General features: G+C 41.2%; 1 protein-coding gene across 4 annotated transcripts in view; it reads left to right on the top strand.

Moving 5' to 3' along the window:
* The window catches only part of CBFA2T2 (CBFA2/RUNX1 partner transcriptional co-repressor 2), a 115,433-nt gene that overhangs the window by 85,657 nt on the left and 5,895 nt on the right, over positions 1–23,881 (top strand). For 3 of the 4 annotated variants that reach the window (XM_056121281.1, XM_056121283.1, XM_056121284.1), the window contains exons 4-10: positions 5,405–5,494; positions 8,091–8,272; positions 9,696–9,949; positions 11,883–11,968; positions 13,805–14,000; positions 16,731–16,799; positions 19,255–19,445. In XM_056121281.1, coding sequence (XP_055977256.1) covers positions 5,405–5,494; positions 8,091–8,272; positions 9,696–9,949; positions 11,883–11,968; positions 13,805–14,000; positions 16,731–16,799; positions 19,255–19,445 — 1,068 coding nt within the window. The remainder of the gene's footprint in view (positions 1–5,404; positions 5,495–8,090; positions 8,273–9,695; positions 9,950–11,882; positions 11,969–13,804; positions 14,001–16,730; positions 16,800–19,254; positions 19,446–23,881) is intronic. The other variant, XM_056121282.1, reaches the window with a different exon arrangement.

The following is a 23,881-nucleotide window of genomic DNA, read 5'->3' as shown; positions in this document are numbered from 1 at the left end:
GAGCTGTCATTCCATCTGGAGACTTTATTTGCTAAATTCAGAAAATGCTAAGCTAGACTTTCCCATAGTTGGGGATACAGCTTTCCCTATGAAATGCTGAAATGAAACGGGGACTACATAACAGGGGCTGCAGGGGTAGTGCAGCGTAAGGTGCTTGCCTTGTACAAATCCAGGTTCAGTCCCTGGCAACCTGTATGGTCCTCCTGAGCCTGCTGGAAGTGATCACTGAGCACTTCAGGTATGACCCCAAAACCAGTGAATAAACTACATAACAAAGTCTCCTAGATTTTATACTTTTTACATACTCCTTAGACTGTTTTTGAAAAGCAAGGAACCTTGAATTACTAATGGAGACAGCATAAAAAAAGGAAAGAAAAGGTCATTTTCTAGCCAAAAGATGTAGAAGTGGTCCCTGTGTCTCACTAAATGTGACCCAGAAGTCAGGAGGGGGGAAAAGCTGACCAATCACACAGAAGAAAAAGCTACACCCTGCCAAAAAGATGAAAGGTTTAAAATCCAAGTGAGAAACTTTTTACCTAGAAAGGGAAAACTTCAGTGACAGTGGACTTCTTCTCATTAATAAACATGGAGGCTGGAAGGAAGTTGTTCAACTATTTAATCAGAATCTTCCGTCTTAGGGGAACTGCCTTTCTCAAATGAAGGGTCAGGGATCAAGATCTCTTAGATGAAATAAAGAAGTTTCTCTTTATTCTGAAGGAATGGTGAAAGTTCTTAAAACAGGAAGGAAATACTTAAAAGGAGAGAGTAAAATTATTAGGTGAGCAGCACTGTTCACAGTAACCAGTCTGGAAACAGCCCAGTGTCTATGAACAGATGACTGGAGAAAAACTACGGTACATATGCACAATTGTATATACAATATTCAATTGTATATTGTAAGTATACAATGTCTGTGTTGTATACTTATAGCCAAGTATACAATGCCACTTCGCTATGAAAAAAGATGAAGTCATGCAATTTGCTGCTACATGGTCTGATATGGAGAGTATTATGCTGAGTGAAATTAATAACAAGAACAGGCACAGGGGGGTGCAGTGCCACCAGCAGGTTAGCCTGTACCTGCGGGGCAAGTGCAGCAGCAGCCTGATGGTGCCTTCAGTCTTCCTGATACCCCAGAATTGTCTCTGTCCCTCTGGCCAGACCCCAACAACTCAGGACCAAGTTTCCCAAGAAATTTAACAGTCAAAATTTAGGCATGTGGAAACCACGCCCGCAGACCACCTCTGCTCAGCTATACAAACTCAGTTATCAGTCTAAATATTGAAAAATAACAAAAGCCACAGTTAACTTTGGACCCACGCAAAGTTGAATAGACCAGGGTAAATCAAAAGGGGCAGGTCAGTCTGGTGCCCACCTAACCAGAGCCCCTGGCAGCCACTTGATTCCACAATCCAAAATTGCCACCATGCCCTAGACCAGGCTTCACCGTCTCAGGAAAGATCTCACTGAGATAGAATCTGCTGAAAATTTGGGTCTGCAGGTTTTATGATAGAAATCTCCAGGATTTCTCGGAGTCGGCATGGGCTACCTCCCTGTACTAACGCAAACCTCAACAATCACATCCACACCCCAACGCTCCCATTCTGTTAAAAAAGCTACTCCAGCCTTATCTTTCCAATAAAAATACTGAACACTCTGAACAAACACAATTATTCTTAGTACCTATATTGCAAAAGGAGAGAGAGAAAGAGGAAATGTGCCTGCCTTAGTGGCAGGCTGGTGGGTAAGGGTGTAGGGGTGATGGTGAGAGGGAACTGGTAACCAGGAAACCAGCAGGTTAGCCTGTACCTGCAAGGCAAGTGCAGCAGCAGCCTGATGGTGCCTTCAGGCTTCCTGATATCCCAGAATTGTCTCTGTGCCTCTGGCCAGACCCACATTGGTGGTGGGAAATGAACTCTGGTGGTGGAATGGATGTTGGAACATTGTATGACTGAAACCCAATCATGAACAGCTTTGTAATGGTCTCTCCCAAGAATATTCAATAAAAATTTTAAAAAGAACAGGCACAGACACAGAATTATCTCTCTCATATGAAGGATATAAAGAAACAGAATAACAAAAAGAAATTCAGAACTGGTCTTTAGTAGGAAACTTATCACAGGGGGGGATGGAAAGACCCAGATATTGGGACAGTGGCCACGGAGTATACTCAGGTGGAGGGTGTGGTACTAGCATGTTTTATGCCTGAAACTTACGAATAAAAGTTTTATAAAATACACAGTCTAAAATAAAATTTAAAAAATTAAAAATAGGTATTTCATATGAAAAACTATAACTTAGGTAAATAAAACAGACTTTATTTCTCTTGAACTGTCTAATAAATCATTTGACATTAGAAGCAAAAATTAGAAAACTATCTGGTATTGTTACTGTATATAACGAATAATAGTTGAAAATTTCCAAACTTGACAGAAGATTTAAACCTACAGATTTAAAATTAGGCTGAACAGAAGCTGGAGAGAGTGTGTAACAGATTGGAGTGTATATTTTGCATACAGGAGGCCCATGTTCAGTTTCTAGTATTATGTTGTTCCCCCCAAGTCAGGAGTAAATCCAGAGCAACACTGAATGTGTTCCAACCCACTCAAAATAAAGGAAATATTTCAGACAGTTATATACAGGTAGAGAAGGTGTCCTGATTTGTTTGATGGTGGTTACATGAATATACACATGGCAATAAAGAGACGGAAAACTGTAGGATTATACTAATGTTAGTTTCTTAGCTTTTATGTTAGACTCTAATTATATGAAATGTAACCATATAAGTAATCTATTTGTACAGTTTTTACAACTAGGAATGACTGGAAATGCATCAAATTTTAAGAAAATTTTGGCTGGCCAAACCCTTTGGTTTTCTAAGATCATTTGTAACTATAGGTACTAGACTAGGTCCTTTAATACTTTTTTTTTTTCCACATTCTTGATCTGTCAGAAGCATCTTTCTCACAGCTGTAGTTTTACCTTTTTATTTATTTATTTGCTTGTTTGGTTTTCAGGCCACACCCAGCAGTGTTAGGGGGCTTCTCCTAACTCTTTGGTCAGGGAACCATGCTTATGGAACCACGCAATGCCAGGGACTGAACCGTTGCCTGTATACAAAGCATGTATCCAGCCCCTTGAGCTATCTCTGTGACCTATGTATTTCACTTCTTTCGATGACACTTCCACAAAGCTTTGTTCTCTCCCAATGTGTGATTCAAGACTATCTTCTCTGTATACTAATAGTATCCCTAAATTTATATACCTAAGTTTTTCTGAACAAATAAACATGTTTGTTTTCCCAATAATTAGTTCTTAGGGAAATAGAATTGGTATAGGGGCCTGAGCTATAGTACAACAAGTAGGGAGACTGATCCCCAGCATCCTGTATGTCCCCCAAGACCTGCCAGGAGTAATCCCTGAATGCAGACCCAGAAGTAAGTCCTGATCACTGCTGTGTGTGGCCTAAGGACAAACATTGTTCACACACACACACACACACACACACACACACACACACACAAGATTTAATAGAATTAAATGGAATAGATTTAATTCACTACTTGTTTTTGTTTCTTTGTTTTTTAGTTATGGATTGGGGGGCGTGGGCTGAGGTTTTGTTTTTGTTTTTTATTTTTCCTTGAGGCCTGATTATATTCGTTGCAGTAGGTGTTTTCAGAGATCAAAAAGGGCTGCACCTGGCAGTGCTGTGATGTTGGGGGAACATTGTAGTACAGGAGACAGAACCCCAGGCCCTCAAGCTCCTACATGTAAATGACATGTAGGCTCTACCTCTTAAGCCAGATTTCTTGCTCTTACATTTAGTTTCTTTTTGGCTTTTGTTTTTTTGTTTTTGTTTTTGTTTTCAGTGCTTTCTTTCTCCTGGCTTTGTGTTCAGGGATCATTCCTGGCAGTGGTGCTTGGAGGAGCAGATACAGTCTAGGGATCAAATCAGGGTTAGACACTTGCAAGTCAACCTTTGTATTATCTCTTTGGTCCCTGGGCCTATAAGTTAAAATTTTTGAATTGCTAAGAAATAATATTGGCACTGGAGAGATTAGAGGCTAAGGCACGTGCCTTGCATGCAAGCAAACCCAATTCAACCCTGGACATCACATGGTTCCCCAAGCAGTCGAGAGTGATAACCAAGAAAAAGCTGGGAATAGTCCCCAAGCACCAGGTGTGATATAAATACCCAAACACACACAGACACATCAAATAAAAGAAGCAATTTTGTACTGATGAATAATTCTACAAATTGCCACAAGATGCTTGTTACATCATTGAAAATCCTAGAAGTAGTAATTTTCCTTTCAGGGAAATTGAAAATCAGATTGATGTTCCATTGTTTTTTTAACTTATTATTAAACTGCATTTAGGGGAACTGAAATATTTGTAAACTTTGAGGGGAAATGTTTGTATTTTCCCATAGCAGAGGGCCTGAGAATTCTAGTTTAAAGCCAGGCTTTTGAGGAGTGCAGGATGGGTTCAGTGATAGAGCATTCACCTTGTTTGTGTGAGACCCTGACTTCATTTCCCAGTACTGCCAAAAGTAAATAAAATAAAATCGTGATTTTTAAAAAAGTTCCAGGGAAGTGCTAATAATCTTCAAATTATTTTCAGGTAATGATATGGGGTGTGTGTGTGTGTGTGTGTGTGTGTGTGTGTGTGTGTGTGTGTGTGTGTGTGTGTGCGCGCGCGCGCGCGCATCAGGTAATGTGTGTGTGAGAGAAAGTTTGCTCTTGTGGTGCTCGGTGACCATGTGGTACCAGAGATTGAACATGAGCCCCTTGCATGCCTAGTGTGTACCCGAGACCATTGAACTATCTCTCTGACTGCAGTCTTACCAGTGGGACTCTGCTGCTTTGGAGGTGCTATAACTCTGGTTCCACTTTAGACCACAAACAGACCACATTGAGGTATAAAGTAACCAACTTTTTAAACTTTAAGGCTATCTGGAGAGTAGCCACTAGAAAGTAGGGAGAACCTATGAAGAAATAGGTTTATGAAAAAATGGAGTGCTGGATTATTGAGTCTTCAAACTGACATCCTGAACTAAATTGTCATCTAGTCAAGTGGAAATATTGTCATCTTTGTTTCCTGTATCTGAGATGACTTGCAGTGACTCCCTCAATACAAGAGACCTCATCGCCTGTCTTCCTAGATGGTGAGGAAGATTATGGAGCTCAGGGTTTTGAGCACAGAGAATTTAGAGTAGATACAGAAGGGGGGAAAATGAATATCACTAAGATTTTTTTCTTAAAGTATACTGATTTTGGCTAACCTTTAACAGGAATTTGACTTTACCAGTGTTCTTAAAATTGTCATTTTCCATTATCAGGTTTATATTAGGAAGATAATTTCCAGTTTTAGAAGTTGAACAATATTATATTTTTCTTTTCAGAACTCAACAGTAACTATTGAAGAATTCCATTGCAAGCTTCAAGAGGCTACTAACTTTCCTCTTCGTCCTTTTGTAATTCCATTCCTTAAGGTAATTTTTGTATCATTAATGAATGTAATTTGTCTTCAGTATTTCTTTGAGATATGCACTAATCCCTGTTCAGTGAGCTAAATTAGGGCAATCAACCACATTTTATATCTTTATTTTATTTTATTTTGAGTGTAAAGTTATGTGAGTACGGTCCTCACATAAATTTAATATGATGAAAACTGCTGCATTCCTATGTTGTAGTCTGTGTTACAAAGCATACAGAGTTAGGATGAGGGGGCAGATTATAGGAAAATGGGATATGCAGATGGCCTGGAAACTGGAATCTAGCAGAAGAAATAACTGAATACTAAATCAGTTGTGGCCATCTTAATGTAAGATACCTTAATATAAGTTATATGTTTTATCGGGGCCAGAGGTATAGTACAGTGGATAAGGTGTTAGCCTTGCATGCGGCCAACCTGAATTTGATCCCTGGCATCTCAGTGACTCCTGAGTTCAGAGCCAGGAGTGACCACTGAGCAGTGTGGCCCAAACACCTCCCCCCCCACACACACACATACACACCCCTAAAAAAAGAAGACATATGCTATATGAGAATCCTTTACAGTTTAGAAATACCCCAAGGTCAGGAAAAACTATGGAAAGATTTTTTTTCCCTAATTCCAATTAGTCTGACTTCTGATTATGTCCTCTGTAATTAATTTTTTCTGATTTGGGAGACACTTTTCTTTTTAGGGGATGGGATTTGGATCACACACAGTGCTACTCAGTTTATTCCTGGCTCTGCACTCAGGAATTACTCCCAGTGGGGCTCGGGGACCCATCCATGCTGGAAATCAAACATAGGTTGGACACATACAAGGCAAACTCCCTACCCACTGTACTATTGCTCTGGTTTCCCCCCTGTTTTTAGTTTGTTTTAGGGCCATCCTCAGTGATACTCAGGAATCACTGCTGGTGATCTCAGGGGACTATTTGGGATACTGGAGATTGACTCTAGGTTGGCCACTTATAAAACAGTCACCCTACCTGCTGTACTGTTGCTCCAGCCCAGTTTTTGAAATTATTAGCTTACCTGGTAAGTCAGTATTTGATTAATATGGAATGAATATTCCATCTCTTTTTTTGTAGTACCAGAGATGAAACCCATAGCCCCAAACACTGGAAAATGTTTTTTTTTTAAACATTATTGCCTCCCACAATTTTTAAAGTGATAGGATTTATTTATACCCTTTGTTCAGATTCTTCACATTTTAATGTTATGTTTATCTTATATTATTATATTTTTCTTCAAAATTGTTTGTAGATAAGCTACAGACATGATATATCTAAATAGTACAATTTTCAAATCAATAAATTAACTCTTATGTAACACTGTTATCTAGATTTTGTTCACGTTTCACCAGTTGTCACACTAATGTAGTTTATAGCAAAGAAAACTTTTGTGTGGTGGCCAGAGGTAGTACAGCAGGTACTGTGTTACAGCCAATCTGGGTTCAATCCTTGACATTCCATATAGTCTCCCAAATACCGACAGGTAATTCCTGAGTGCGGAACCAGGAGTAACCCTTGAGCCCAAAGTAACCCCAGTGTGGCCCAAAAACAATTTTTAAAAAAAGAATAGGAAGAAACATTTGTGTATATATTATATATGTGTGTATGCGTAATTTACATCTTGCATTTCATTTTCATATCTTTCTAGTCTGCTGAATCTAGAGCAGCATTTCAGCCTTTTATGATCCTGATGTTTTATGTGGGTGGATGATGTGGTTTGGGGCCACACCTAGCTGTGCCCAGGGCATACTCTTAGCTCCATGCTCAGGGACCATTCCTGGCAGAGAACCATATGTGGTGCTGGAGATTGAACTGGGGATGACTCTGCAGTGCAAGGAGTGGGCCTCTACAACTGGGGAAGAAAAAAGAGCTAAGTCACTCATATGTTACCTAGTCAGTTAACTTTTGATAAAGGGATGCCTACTTCATGTATTAAAACTTTCATATGTGAGGCCCAGACAATATTTCCATGGATAGGATGTTTTCCTTGCATGCGACTGACCCAGGTTCTATCTCTGGTACGCCATATGGTTCTCTGAGCCTGCCGGGAGTGATCCCTGAGTGCAGAGTCAGGAATAAGCCTCGAGCACAGCTGAGTGTTGCGCAAAAAGACAAACAAAAGCAACCTTTCATTTCCGCCCGAGAGATAGTCTAAATTGATATATTGGAACACTTCCCTCAAAGTATCATCAGGTATGGTACCCCCAAAATTAAAACGTTTATATGCTCTTGTTTCCCTTGGGATAAAAACACTTCTCCAACTGTCCTTAGTCTTCAAAAATATGTTTTATAATTACTGTTTAACAAACCTTTATTGAACTTTGAGTCTGCACTTGGCCACAATGATAAAGCACTTTCTTCCTTAAAGAAATTTATATCTTGCGAGTGTAAAAGATACCAATTCTAATTACTAGAATAAATGTCATATTATTCTTAGACATATGAAAATCAGACTGAAAAGGAATGATGGTTTTTGTCATGTGTCATCCAGTTTGTGAAAGCCTTTTGAGGTGTTAAGCCCTGCTGCATGGGGCCTCCCACCAAGCAAACTGTTTCCCTCCCGCTTCCTCCTCTTTTCAAGGCCAACCTGCCTCTGCTGCAGCGGGAATTGCTACACTGTGCTCGGGCTGCTAAACAAACCCCATCCCAGTACCTCGCACAGCATGAACACCTTCTGCTCAACACGAGTATTGCCTCACCAGCTGACTCTTCTGAGCTACTCATGGAAGTGCATGGAAACGGAAAGAGGCCCAGTCCAGAGAGGTGAGATGAGAAGTGCTTTGTTTCCCATGCTTTTTTGAAACATTTTAAATCATGAAAGAAATTTTGATTTCTGTAGCTACAGATAGGTACTGTCTCAACATTTCTAAGGTTAGTTTTGCTTTGTCCCAACATTAGGCAACAGAGTTTGTCTCAAATCTATAGGAGAATCTTCTAGACAGTATTATTTTTTTAACTTTTCACTTGTGGATGTGGAGGAATAGCTCAAAGGGCTACAGCATATGCATTGTATGAAGAGGATTGGGTTTATTCTCTGACACCACCAAGAGCTAGCCCCAGGAACCCAGTTAGGAATAGCCCCTGAATATCACTCAATGTGTTTCAAAAACAGAAACAAAAAGCTTCAGATGACAGTCCACTTGCCTGGAGGAAAACTTCGCTCCAGAGTACTCTCTGGACCCACTTCTCTAGAGCCATAAGAAATATTATCTACAGAAGGCTTTTTTTCTTTTATTGAGAAGTTTTTAGAAAAGTTAATATCAAAGATCCAGAGGGATGGAGACACTTACCTTACAAGAGGCAGACCCAGGTTCAATCCTGACACCCCATATCGGTCCCCTAGCCTTGCCAGGAGTGATCCCTGATCACAGAGCCAGGAGGAAGCCCTGAGAACAGTCAGGTGTGACCCAAAAACCGAAATCAAAAACAATTTTGGTACTGGCTTATGAATCACTGTCACTCAGAATATTTATGTGAAGTCATTCTGGAAATTTCAGTATGAATGACATTATTCTATGGTTTGTCAAAAAGATGTAGGTAGCAAAGAAGCAATATTTTAACAATGAAAAATGTTTAAATTAAAGCTAAATAGTTGAAAATCCACCAATTCACAAGTGCTTTAATTATGTGAGCCTTTTTTTCCCATGTGAAGAATTGTTGTTCTATTTACTACTTCTGTAATAGAAAATTTGACCTCAAAATGTTTGTAGAGGGACTGGAGAGATAGCACAGCAGGTAGGGTGTTTGCCTTGCACGCGGCCGACCCAGGTTTGACTCCCAGCATCTCATACGGTCCCCTGAGCACCGCCAGGAGTAACTCCTGAATGCAGAGCCAGGAGTAACCCCTGTGCATTTCTGGGTATGACCCAAAAAGCAAAAAATAAAAAATGTTCCTAGTTAAGTAGGAAGTAACCATAACCTTCCACATTTCTATCATGCAGGAAAGTGCTGTCATCTCCTTAGTCTTACCATTGCTTTGTGGGGTTTAGATGGACAGATTTGATCACTTCACAAGATGGATTAAGTCAGCAATTTCCATTGCCTGCATGACTTCCAGAGACATTTCTGCCTCATATTATACCTTTCCTTATAGTCTTTTTATTTGTGAAAATATATAGCATAACGTTGATATGTTACATGAACATTTATTGATGGGTTCAGATATGTTCTTCGGGTGCTTTCATAGGAGGGAAGAGAGTGGTTTTGAAAGAGATTCCATTGCTCCTGAGCCTCCCGCCAAAAGAGTATGTACCATCAGTCCAGCTCCCCGGCACAGTCCTGCCCTCACTGTGCCACTCATGAACCCTGGAGCCCAGTTCCATCCTACTCCTCCTCCTCTTCAGCATTATACCTTAGAAGATATTGCAACTTCCCACCTATATCGTGAACCGAACAAGATAATCGAGCATCGAGAAGTTCGTGATAGACACCACAATCTTAGTAAGTGACATAAACAAAAATGTTAATGACTTAAATTCAGATTGAATCCTTGGATTTATTTCCTATCATGCTATCATAAAATAATAGCATTGTTTCCTTTTACTAGTAAGTAAAAGGTAACATGATATTTAGAAAAGAATACTACAGGGGCTGGGGAGATGGCTTAAAGGACTGAAACCAAGCTTTGCTTGCTGGAGACCTGAGTTCAATTGCCAGCACCACCTGATCCCCTGGGACCACTGAGTGTGACCCCAATACAAGCAACAAAATTAGAGTTGTATTTGATCTAATGTGACTAGATTTTAATTTATACATTATAGCCATTATTATAGGATAAAATAGGATTAAACGAATTTTCAGACATGCATAATGAAATTTTGGTGTTTTTTTCTTTGAGGTCACACCTGGCAGTGCTCAGGGACAACTCCCTGTGTGGTGCTCAGGAGATCATGTCAAGGATTGAAACTTGGTCTTCATGCAAAGCACACACTCCAGCTCATTGAACACTCTCTCCAGCCCCCACAGGAAATATTTAAGAATATATGTGTACCTTTATTCTCAAATGGTCAAAAAATAGACTGAAAGGCAAAGAAGCAAACTAAAACATTTTTTAAATTAAACAATAAAAACATAAAATATATGGCATTGTAGTGGAAGTATGGATATTTAGATCGCTCGGGGAGATAAGTTATATCTATATTTCAGTCCTTTGTGGGGGGATGCTCTCCCAGTGGTATTAGGGGTCAACGAAATAAAGAATGCTAGGGAGTGAACTATGCCTTATGCACACAAAGTGTGTTCCAAGTTCTCTGATCTATCTTCCCAGACTAAACTTGTATCATGATTCTGCATCCTGACTTATCTTTGTGATCTTATGCAAGATTCTTTGACTTTCTAAACTTCAAATTACTCATTTCTAAAATGACAAAAATAAAGTTACCTGTGCTGAGTCACTGTTTCATTTGAAATGTCTGGGATATGCCTCCTTGGTATGTTTAGGAAGAAATTTAGGAAGAAACCAAAATGTTCCCTAGCAAAACTCAATCACAGAACATTTTTCAGAGTTTAGCTGCTGAATATGTATCTGAAGAGAGAACTAAAAGACTACTGGCTTCCACGGTTCTCCCCAAATTTCCATTGAGAGAGTATCTTAGGGAATATTAAATGGTAACTATTCCATGCCTCTCAGAGGTTCTTTTCTCCCCTTTGGGGACTTGTACCGCAGTAGGACCCTGGATTCAGAAGTGTAGCAGGATTGTACAATCATGACAACAGTGATGTTCTAAGATGCCAGCATTTACCAAGTCTTCAGATACCATGTAGATTGTGGTATAATTACTTTATCGCTTTATCCTCACAGCATTCCCAACAGGGATATCCCCTTTTGATTAGAGAGGGAGGAACTTGGACCAAATTAACATAGCTAGAAAGTAACAGACAGTATTCAGATTCCAAGTGTCTGATGCCCAAAGTGTCAGAATTCACTGGTTTGTTATAATGCCTCCCTGAGAAGCTGATTGATAATAGTCCTATTCACACCCCATCCCCATTTCTCTTTATTTTGCCAGGTTGATCTTTTTGGAGAGAATATGCTAAAAATCATAACTTTATTGTCAGTTTTGTATTTCTGTTTTAGGAAAACTTTTTTTTTTGGTGGCGGGCAGGAGGTGTTGGGCTACACTTAAAGGTGTTGGAGGCTGCTTCTGCCTCAATGTGGGGTGAGTGGTGGTCACTTCTGCTGTCTGTTTCTCACCTGAGTTTGATCCCCAGCACCGTACTCTTCCCTGACCACACACTGAGGGAAGTTCCAGAGCACTGCCAGGTGGGACCCACAGAGAGCCAAAATTAGTTTGGTTGTATGTGTTTTGCTTGATAGAATTCTGATCTGTTCTATTATTTTCTGTATTTAAATTTAATCCCTAATTTCTAATAGGTCTAAATGGAGGCTATCAAGATGAGTTGGTAGACCACCGTTTGACAGAAAGAGAATGGGCTGATGAATGGAAACATCTTGATCATGTAAGAATGTTTAATGTACAACTTTCCTGTTTATTACTTTTAATTCTTAATATTGCCAGTAGTGAAATAATATGTATGTTTGAAGTCAGTATAACTATGATCGTTTTGCATGAAGCCAGGAGTAATCACTGAATGCACCTTTAGGTATGGTCCAAAACAAACAAAGCACTATGTTATCTGAATTCATTGGAGAAACATAATCATATGTAACTTGTCACAGAATCTGATATGCAGGAAGTGCTAAATACATGTACTCATTTTTATTTTATTTCATTTGTACTTTAAATATGATAACTGGTATAAAAATATAGAACTTCTCTCTCATTAAAAGAGAGTTTCTGGAGTCATAGCACAGTGGGTAGGGCATTTGCCTTGCATGCAGCCAACAGGAGTTTGATCCCCAGCATCCCATATTGTCCACCAGTACACTGCCAGTAGTAATTCCTGAGAGTGCAGAACCAGGAGTAACCCCTGAGCATTGCCGGATGTAACTCAAAAAGTAAAGGTAAAGGCCCTCCCATTGGTCATCGATTTGCTCGAGCGGCCCAGTAACGTCTCCATTGGAGACTTTGTTGTTACTGTGTTTGGCATATCGAATACGTCACGGGTAGCTTGCCAGGCTCTGCCGTGCCGGCGAGATACTCTCGGTAGCTTGCTGGGCTCTCCGAGAGGGGCGGAGGAATCGAACTCGGGTCGGCCATGTTGACTGCGTGCAAGGCAAACGCCCTACCGCTGTGCTATAGCTCCAGGCCCAAAAGTTTTTTACTCAAAAAGTAAAAAAATAAATTAAAAAAAAATTTTAAAAAAAAGAGCTTCCCTTCAACTAAACAGAGGGAGAAGATGTAATGCCTCCATGAAATTTATATGCTGTAGTTTTTTTTTTTTAATGGAGGAAGACTCGGTACTACTAGTAATGAAATCCATATATGTAGAGCCTAAAATCTTTTGGATTTTGTTTTTGTTTGGGGGGGGCGGTAATTGGGGTCCACACCTAGTAATGCTCAGGGGTTACTCCTGGCTCTGCTCTCAGGAATCACTCCTGGTGGTGCCCACGGGATGCTAGGAATTGAACTGAGGATGGCAGCATGCAAGGCAAGCGCCCTACCTACTATGCTATCTTTCTATTTTACTTAGGCCTTGGTGGAGCCTGAAGTTTTAACAGTGCTACATTCCTCATTCCTGGTCTACCATTTTTTTGGGGGGTTGTTGATCTTTTGGGGGGGGTTTTTGTAAGGGCTGGGAAGATATTGGTGTGGTGGGTGAAGGACAGGTAGGCCATACCTAACAGTGCTCAGGAGCTACTCCTGACTGTTGTCAGGATTAACCTCTCATGCTTTCACTGGACATCACCATATATTCCTTCAAGGCTCATATAAGGGCTGCAGATAAAGTGGAGGGGCTAGGCGCTTGCTTTGCATGCAGCTGACCCCAGTTCAAATCCTGATACCCTAAGTACTACCAGAAGTGACCCCTAAGCACAGAGAGCCAGGAGTAAGCCCTGTGCACCACTGAAGTGTACCCCAAAACTCAAAATGATATAGATAGATGAGAGAGATAGATATAGATTCATAGATAGCGTTCCATTTAAAATCAGACTTTAGCTGCTTCAGCTAGAATCCAAAAAATGTTATTTTGAAATTTGGTGGGGGGAAATGCATTACACGTGTTATATTTAAAAATACTTAAAGGGGCTATAATATATAAATTTGATATTGTTAAACTTATTTAATACTTAAACCTTTTTTCTTTTCTTTTTTTTTAACCTGTTCTTGATATTTCAGTGTTGCTTGTTTGAATGTCCTCATCCATTTCTGCTTTACTTCCTTTCTGACTCAGGCCCTGAATTGCATTATGGAAATGGTAGAAAAAACAAGACGTTCCATGGCAGTTCTTCGGCGCTGTCAGGAATCTGATCGTGAAGAACTCAACTACTGGAAAAGGCGCTATAATGAAAATACAGAAATGAGGAAAGCAGGGAGCGAGTTGGTTTCCAGGCAGCACAGTCCTGGGAATGCAGATTCTCTCAACAGTGGTAAGGAGAGAGTCCTATCTAATGTGGCAAAGAAGGCTTTTCCTGTTTTACTTAAAAGATGATACTAGATTATGAAGATAGTATGAAAAGTAAATGAGAAAATACATCTAGCTTTGGACCGAAGCAGTGATACAGCAGGGAGAGTGTTTGCCTTGCATGCAGCTGTCCCGGGTTCGATCCCTGACATCCCCTGTCCCCCAAGCACCACCAGGAGTAGTTTCTGAGTGCAGTGCCAGGAATAACCCCTGAGCATCACCAGGTGTGACCCAAAAAGCAAAAAAAAGACGACGAAGAAGAAAATACATTAACTTCTAGTACCTGGATTATTCAGGAAATTGTGATTATTCCTTACGAAAAATGAAATATTATATTTTTGTTCTGTTTCTAAACTTTATTTATATGCTCAGTGATCATCAAAGATTGTTTGGTAGTTAAATTCAGCTATACTAGGCTCTATTGTATAGATCACATTTATTTCTCATATTAGTACTAAAAGTGTTTACCTCACCATCTATCCTCTACACCCCTGCCCCATATGGGAAAACAGCATTTATCACCCACTGTCTGGCAGCCTCTTAGAAAAAAAGTTTTACTTTGTCAGGACTTTTTCTGGTAGGCCTTATTTACTGCACCAGAGCTTCATTATCCTGTCTCACTTTTTCTCAGATGAAGTGGAAGATTTATAAATAACTGCAGCCACAATCCAGGATGCCAGAGCTGTTCCCCTAAAATATTCCATCACATTCACCTCATAACTGAAAAGGTACCCTGTACCAAAGCAAGCTATATGAGGAGCCATCTGTGATATGTGACTTCCCTAGTCACCCACCCACTTCAGGTTCGGTGTTCATTGGAGAGAGCAAAGCTATTCATTTGACAGATCTAGTATGTTCATGGATGATGGCTGTTAGTCTTAAGAAGACTACCAAAAAACTTTGAATCAGAGATGAGAGAGATAGGTCAAAAGGCTTGGCTGCATATCTAGCATGAAGGTCAATTCTCAACCTTCCCAGCCCTGCCCGCTTTATATAGCTCTTCAGCTTCCAGCACTCAAGCACTCAGCACATCACTAGTACCAAGCGCCAAAAACCCTCATGTCTGCACATCTGGGCACTGGGCTCAGAATAACCAAAAGTCACCCTCCAGGTGCCCAGGCATTGGTCCCATCAAAAAAAAAAAAAAAAGCGGGGGGGGGGGGATTTTGAGTTAGAGCCACTGTTAACCAAGAGTCTATTCCCCGACCCTGCCTATAGAGTGACTCTGCCTACCATAAATTAGCACCATTGTGTGAGATACCTAACACAGTAAGACATTAAAGAATTCTTAGAGCTGTAAAATGATTCCATTTACAAAAATGGAATGATCATGTGCCCCTCATCATCTGAACCTCACAAATTATCCCCATAACAAGTTTTGGAAACTTATTCAAAGTTCACCATCCAAATCCCAGACCTTTTTATTTGTCTATCATTCAGTCTGTATAATTTACAGGTGAGCTGCTATAGATTGTAGTGAACTGTAGACATGGGTCTACTCTTCTCCATTCATGATTGTAAGTCTTGCTAGTGTCATTTAAAACTGATTTCTGGGGCTAGAGAATAGTTTATTGGTCAAGGTACATGTCTTACATGTATAGGGACCCAAATTCCATTTCCAGCCATGTAAAATTGCCCCTAGCACTATCACGTGTGAATTTGGAGACCCCCCCAAACACACAGTGGTTGCCCTGGTAGTCCTCAACACCATCACGCTTGAGCATTGACCAGTCAGGCCTTGTTGGCCAAGTATTGGTAGGAGTCGCCCCAAGGTCCCCTGAGTAGTGCTTGGGAGACACACAAAAGCAGACTCTATCGGTTTGTTTTGTTTTGCTGTTTGGAGAACTCAGCACACCTAGTGGAACTAAGAGATTACTTTTGGCTCTGTTCAGGGATCATATTAGATTTGCTGCACGCAAATCTAATATAATGGGGTTAAGCACCTTAACCCCATTCTATCTCCCAGTCAAATTCTGCATTGCTTTTTTTTGGTTTGTTTGGTTGGTTTGGGGGGGGTGGTTTTTGTTTGCTTATTTCTTTTTTGGGGGGATGTGTGCCCGTGTGCGCGCGCGCGTGCGTGTGTGTGTGTGTGGGTGGGTGGGTGGGGAGGAGGGGGATGGTTGGGGGCGACTCCCAGCTCTTCGAAAGGCTCACTCCTGGCAGTTCTCAGGGGACCGTGCAATCCCAGGGATGAATCCATGTCCTGGAACACAGATCATGTTGCTCAACCCTTCAGCTATCTATCTCACTGGCCCCAGAATACAATTGGGAAAAAATGTGTTTTGGGGCTTTATTCTGAGTTTGGGTCACAACCGTGCTGCTCTCTGGTGGTGCTTGGGGGAACGTTTGGTACTGGGGGTTGGCCAATAATGTAAAATTTTGAGTAAGTGTACTCCCAATCTACCTTTTGTCTGTGATTTGGTAGGATATACCCAATACAGAGGAAGCATGGCATTTTAGAACCAGAACACACTTTTTTAGTCACTATGTTAATATTTGAAGTGTGGCTGTATGTATTTTTAAATTAAAATTTAAATGTGCTATTTTTTAATCTTATTTCATCCCTTACTAGAGTATTTTTGCACTAAACAGACATATATGCTTAATCAAAATAAAGTTGTTAATTTTTAAAAATATAAATAAAAATGCCAAGTGCACAGAACTTCTTACTCTATGCTCTTTATCTCTTCTGTAGATTCTCAGCGGGAATTCAACAGCAGGCCAGGGACAGGATATGTACCTGTGGAGTTCTGGAAAAAAACTGGTATGTTTGTGTCTACTCATATGTGCTCCAATTTGAAGCAAAAATTTAGAATGTAGTTGTTTTATTTCTTTCCATAGAGCTCTAGCCTTCTGCCTTTTACTCTCCAGTATTCTGACACATCTGGGATGACTGTCGTGTTACTTTGCAGGTTAAGAATTTGGAATGGGGGCTGGACAGTACAGTAGGTGGGATGCTTGCCTTGCATACAGCCAATTGGAGTTTCATTCCTGGTACCCCATATGGTTACCCAAGCCCTGCCAAGAGTGATCCCTAAGCTCAGAGCCAGGAGTAAGCCTTGAGCATAGTTAAGTATCGCCTAAAAAGCCAAAACAAAACAAAATATATGGGGATTAGGGAAATAACTCAGAGGACTGGAGTGCACGCTTTGCATATGGGATGCCCAAATTTAATCACCAGCATTGCATAAGTATGGCCCAAAGACAAATTAATGGAACAATTTTTTTGTTGTTGTTTTTGGGTAACACACAGTGGTATTCAGGGATCACTCTTGGTGGAGCTGTAGGACGACGTGGGGGTGCCAGGAATTGAACCTTGATTTGCCATAAGTAAGTGCCCTACCTGTTGTAACATTGTTCCAGCCCATAATAAATTTGTGAAGATTGGGAATATGACTCTGGTAGAGCACTTGCCTTACCATAAGTGAATTGTAATGTTCAACTGCTGGCATTTCATGGATCAATGATTACTGAGCCGGAAGTAGCCCCTAAGCATCATCAGCAATTCATTTGTGCCTATTCTCTTAACTAGTATCTACACTTGTATTCACATACTACAATATTTGGTTTCATTCTGCTGTTGGAATAGTTCTTGAAACCCTGTGCTTTTCAGGGTTTTTTTTATTATACTTTGTTTTTTGGAAGGGGGTATTGCCCAGATGTTAAGTGGGAGTCGTGCACATTCAAGGGGGCTGGAGCTCAGATACATACTATACTATTTGGAATATACATCCGCTAAATGCTAAGCAAAGTAGCAGGATGAGAGAAAGTGATTAGGAGGTAAAGAGATGATGGTAACTGGATAATATATGAAAACCTTGTACTTCTCGAAATCTGTCTCTGAATCATCTCTTTGAAACTTAGTATATACCAAACTGTCTTCTGGTCATTTGAAACTGGTTGCCTCAGAGGCACCCTGATTTTCTCATTTGTCCTCCAAACCAACTTTTTGCCTATTGTCAATTCGTTTGCATAACACCACAACCAGACTCTTAAATGCCACCACCCTCATTCTGCCTCATCCCCTCCTCTGCACCACTTGCTTCTGGCTATTTCAGTATATGTTCTGTCACCTGGATTATTATCCCAATGTTTCTGTTCTTATCTGTCTTTCTTCTTTTTTGCTTAGAACCCCTTTTCAGAAGGAGTGGGTGGGGGGTGGCATTTGGACAATATCTGGTATTCCTGAGTAGGGGTGGCACTACTTCCAGCTCTGTTCAAAGGATACTCCTGGTCATGCTTGGAAGGCCATACAGTAACAGGGATCAAGGCCTTGGTCAGCCACCTGCAAGGCAAGTGTTTTAACCTCTGTGCTATCTCTCCAGCCCCTGCATAGAGTGCTTTTTCTTTAGAAAATTGAGGGATGCAGGAGTCTAGAGAATAGCAGGCAAGGCATTTGCCTTACATGCGACTGACTCAGGTTTGATCCGTGGCACTCAGTGTATTCCTGGGCACCACCAGGAGTGATCCCTAAGCACAGAGCCAGGATTAAGTTCTGAACACAGCTGAGTGTGACCTCCAAAACAAAACCCCCCAAAAAGTTTGGGATTCAAGACTTTCCAAAAATTTGTTTCCATCTGCATCTCAGCCCAAGGGGCTTTATCCATAGTACTGTCTCTCCAGGCTTCCCTGTTTGATTTTATTTTCTTACGTTTTTTTTACCACTTTCATTTCATTTTTTTTTTAACAAAGTTGTTTATTATGATTTATTACAGACATCCAATATTCCAACACCAATCCCTTGCACCTTCCACCATTATTTTCAGTTTTCCCGACTACCCCTTAAGCATGCCTTGATAGCAGGCCCTCAATAATGTATTTAATATTGCTTGTTATAAATAATTTTCTAAAAGAATGATCAAATAACGTTTCCTTAGAAGAAAGTGAAGATTGCTGTATCTCACCTTGGAGCCATTAACCCCTTGTACAAGAGATTACTAAGATGTTGTTACAGGTTACGCCTTCTATGTTGATACTTTTTTTAATTGAGATTGGTTGACTTACATTCCATCCAGTCTGGTGTGCTACTCCTGGGTTATCAGTGTTGTAAAGTTTGAGATCTCACGTGGCATATTTGCAGCCGCACTCTCCGGGAATCCCAAAATTTTTATCCTGTGTTAGTTTAGAAGAGAGTCATCTTATTTCACCTCCTAGAAATGGTGTGGGGTGGGAGGGAAAAGATTTCTCGGCCAGTTGATTTTACTGTCGCTTTCTTCTAGAAGAAGCTGTGAATAAGGTGAAAATACAGGCGATGTCAGAGGTACAGAAAGCTGTTGCTGAGGCAGAGCAAAAAGCCTTTGAAGTGATTGCAACCGAACGAGCTCGAATGGAGCAGACCATAGCAGATGTCAAGCGGCAGGCTGCAGAGGATGCATTCCTCGTCATAAATGAACAAGAAGAATCAACAGAGGTCAGAACTCACGTTAACTCTGTGGGCTGGGCTGGGGGCTAGCAGGAGCAACCAAGCCCTCTGCTTTCTTCTCAAGTGCTGGACATGTACAGTTTTGGAGGGAGGGGTATTTAGCCTATAACCAGAAGTGCTCAGGGCTTACTCCTGGCTCTGTGCTCAGTATCATTACTGGCGGGACTCAAGGGACATATGGGGTGCTGGGGATCAAACCCAAATCAGCTGTATGAAAGACAAGCTCCCTATCCACTATACTACTGCTCCAGCCCCATATAGTTACGTTTTTTATCCAATGCCAGAAGGGTTCTATTTCTTGACAGAGCAGTCATATAGTTTGACTTAAAATCTTGGTTTAAATTTCAAAATGGTGTAAAGATAGTTTGAGGAATTGAGCAAGGTATTATCTTTTTTTTTTCCATAAAAATGGCCTGATTCTTTTTTTTTTTCTTTTTTTATGTAGGAGTACTGCTATTTATTCAGCCACTGATTAGGCTGATTGAATTGTGCATGAACTCCGCCTTACTTTTTTTTTCCATTTTTTATAATTTTATTTATTGAATCACCGTGAGAGCAGTTACAAAGCTTTCGGGTTTAAGTCTCGGTCATACAATGAAACACCTGTACCTTCACCAGTGCCCAGTGTCCACCACCAAAATCCCCAGTATACCCCCATTCCACACCCTCCCCGCTACCGTGTGGGGCAGATGATTTCCAAATTACTCTCTCTATGCTTTGATTACACTCAACATTTCGACACCACACCCACCATTATTGTTTGGGATTTTACCCCAATACTCAGATCTGCCGAAAAGGCAATAGTAGACAATTTGTTTTCTATTACTGGTCATGAATAACATATGATGCCGCGTGGCTGCAGTAGTGACCATGCGATTTTGAAATTCCAAAATTTCAGCAATTAAGTCTGGAGGGATTTCTTGCCAAAACCTGCTCTAGGTTCCAAGATTTCTTCCTGAGTCTCTGGGATCATGGCCATTAAGCAGCTTGATCAGGAGCCAGAGAGGCCGTTCTTAGGCAGTGACTCGCGGTCTCATTGGGATGGGGAGAAAAGGGGCGACTCCACCCCCATCCCATGAGGCCCTGTGTGTCTCGCCACTGAGGGCCCAAACCTTGACTGTCCGGTGGCCTCTGAAGGATGGTGGCCATCAGGCCACCAGGGGGAACAGGCCAAGGCACAAAACCCATTCCCACCTGGGGTGGCCCAGCGCCTGTAACCTACTGCAGGGACTGACGCATTTCTGAAAATGGCCTGATTCTTGTACCCTGCATTTGCAAATTAGGAAACTGCAAATGTAAATAACTATTACATATGAGGGACTCTAACTGGTGATAATCCCACAGTGAATTTAAGATTCGGGAGTAAGGAAATACAGGCTTTAGGGTTCTGGTTTATTTTCAGATAGGATAGGTTTAAAAAAATTGTGTGTATAGTTTTGGGGTTTTTGTTTTGTTTTGTTTTGTTTTGCTTTTTGGGTCACACCTGGCCATGCACAGGGGTTACTCCTGGCTCCTGAACTCAGGAATTACTCCTGTGCTTGGGGGACCATATGAGATGCTGGGATTCGAACCCAGGTTGGCCACATGCAAGGCAAACGCCCTACCTGCTGTGCTATCACCTCAGCCCTAGTTTTTTGGTTTTGGTTTGGTTTTTGGTTTTTGCTTAGGGGTTGCCACTGACTCTGCACTGACCATCTGGGATGCCGGGAATCAAATCCAGGTCAGCCCGATGCACTAAGGGCTGCTGTCCTATCACTCTGACCTCTTTTTTATTTGTTTTTGCTTTTGAAGTCATACCCAAGCAGTACTCAGGAACTTCTCCTGTCTCAGGGCTTGGGATCATGAAGTGCCAGGGATTGAGCCTGGAGCTTCCATATGCAAAGTATGCGCTCCTGCCCTGCTGTGACAAGACTCCAATCCCAGAAATTGGTGATTCTTATGTATATAATGTTCTTTTTTGTTTTATTTTGGCGCCACACCTGGCAGTGCTCAGGACTCACTAGGGGATCACTTCTAGTGGGCTTGGGGGACTATATGTATCAAACCCAGGTTGACCATGTGTGAGGCAGGTGCTCTGCCCATTGTACTATCACTCTGACCACTTATATGACATTCTTATATGACAGTGATACATAAAAATGAAAGAATTGGGCTGGAGCGATAGCACAGCGGGTAGTGTGTTTGCCTTGCACACAGCCAACATGGCCGACCCTGGTTCGATTCCCAGCATCCCATATGGTCCCCCAAGCACCACCAGGAGTAATTCCTGAGTGCATGAGCCAGGAGTAACCCCTGAGCATCGCCGGGTGTGACCCAAAAAGCAAAAAAAAAGAAAAGAAAAAGAATTGAAAAAGCTTATAGCCAAAATATCAAAATGGTCTTTTTTCTTATTTTTATTTTTTTATTTTTGGGTCACACCCGGTGATGCTCAGGGGTTACTCCTGGCTCTGCACTCCGGAATCACCCCTGGCGGTGCTCAGGGGACAATATGGGATGCTGGGAATCGAACCCAGGTCGGCCGCGTGCAAGGCAAACACCCTACCTGCTGTGCTATCACTCCAGCCCCAAAATGGTCTTTTTAATGTAATCAAATTTTTTGATCATTTTTCAACTTCAAGGAAAACTCATTAGACATGAAACAACCTTGTTTCTGTGAAATAAATAGATCCCATTACTAGTTAGGTCATCAAGCTAGTAATGGGACATTACAAGTTAGAATATCCTTGGGACTTTCTTTTGGAGTTTTAAATATTGGGATTTTTTTTGTTTTGGGGGTCACACTCAATGATGTTCAGGGATTACTCCTGGCTCTGTGCTCAGGAATCACTCCTGGCAGTGCTCAAGGGGACATATGGGATGCCAGCGATCAACCTGGATCAACCGCATGCAAGACAAGCACCCTACCAACTATACTATCTCTCCAGCCCCCAAAATTTGGTTTTTAAAGGGCCAGAGAAATAGTATGGCAAATAGGGCACTTGCTTTACATGCAGCTTACCCAGATTCAATTCCCAGTACTCGTTATAGTTCCTCAAGCCAGCCAGGAGTAAGACCTAAGTACTGCCTTGTATGGTGCAAGTAAACCAAAAAATTTGACCGGGGATTGGGGGTTAGTTTGTTTTTCAAAACAACAGGTATTGGTGCTGAAACAATGAGTAGGGCCTTTGCTTTGCAGGCAGATGACCTGGGTTCAATCCCTGGGATCCCACATGGTCCCCTGAGCACTGCCAGGAGTAATTCCTGAGTGTAGAGCCAGGACTAACCCCTGAATATCAGCAGGTATGATAAAAAAAAAAATCACAAAATGAAAAAAGACATTTTCTCATTTTACTTGAATTCATTTCAGGAACCAGAGCAATAGTGCAGTGGATAGGACAGTTGCCTTGCATGCTGCCAGCCTGGGTTTGATCCCCAGCACTGCATATGGTCGCCCAAGCCAGCCAGGAGTGATCCCTGAGCACTAGTGGGTGTGGCAAAATAATTTTCATTTCAGTATAGCAGTGCAGAGTATGGCAATGTGAAAATGAAAACACCTAAACAATGTGTCATCTGAGGATTTCCTTAACCCTGTACTTTTCCTTCGCTCCACCTCCTTTTCTTCACCAGTATTCCTGAGCATTAATGCCACTCACTATTCAGTTGTATGTATATAGTTCTGTATATGTAAGATATGTAAGTATCTTCCTAAATTTGTTTGTTGGTTGGTTTTTTTTTTGTTCCATATCCAGCAGTGCTCAGGGGTGCATATGAAGTGCTGGATATCAAACCCAGATAAGCCACATACAAGACAAGCACCATATCATTCTATCACTCTGTCCCCTCTCTTTGTTTATTTTTTTAAGTTGTTCACAATAATTTATTGCATTCAATGTTCCAAAACCAATCTTGACACCAGTATGCCATCCAACCACCATTATTTTTGTATTACTTGTTATGAATAATCTGCTAAAAATGATCCAAAAAAGTTTCCTTAGAGGCAAATGTGTGAAGTGTGTTATATCTTACCCTGGAGCCATTAGGCCCTTGTATAAGACCATCCCACCACCATTGTTTATTTTGTGTTGCTTGTTATGAGTAATCCGCTAAAAGTGATCCAAAAATTGTTCCTTAAAGGCAAGTGTGTGAAGTGTTGTATCTCACCCTGGTTATTTCACCATTAAGCCCTCGTATAAGAGATTAGTAACATGTTGTTACAGGTTGACGCTTGTGTGCTAGTGTGTGTGTGTGTGTGTGTGTGTGTGTGTGTGTGTGTGTGTTACTTTCTACATTAGACCCCATCATGTGGTGTGCTACTCTTGGTACATCAGGGGGCAGGATATGAGTTGTTGCACAGCAAATGCAGCCACATCCTCCAGGAATTCTAAAATTTTAAATAGGGTGATACAGCTAGAGTTAAACTTTTTTTTTCTTTTTGGGTCACACCC

This window comes from Sorex fumeus, unplaced genomic scaffold (genome assembly GCF_029834395.1).
Source record: "Sorex fumeus unplaced genomic scaffold, SorFum_2.1 ptg000044l, whole genome shotgun sequence".
NCBI lineage: Eukaryota > Metazoa > Chordata > Mammalia > Eulipotyphla > Soricidae > Sorex > Sorex fumeus.
This window is presented reverse-complemented; position numbering and strand designations above follow the sequence as displayed.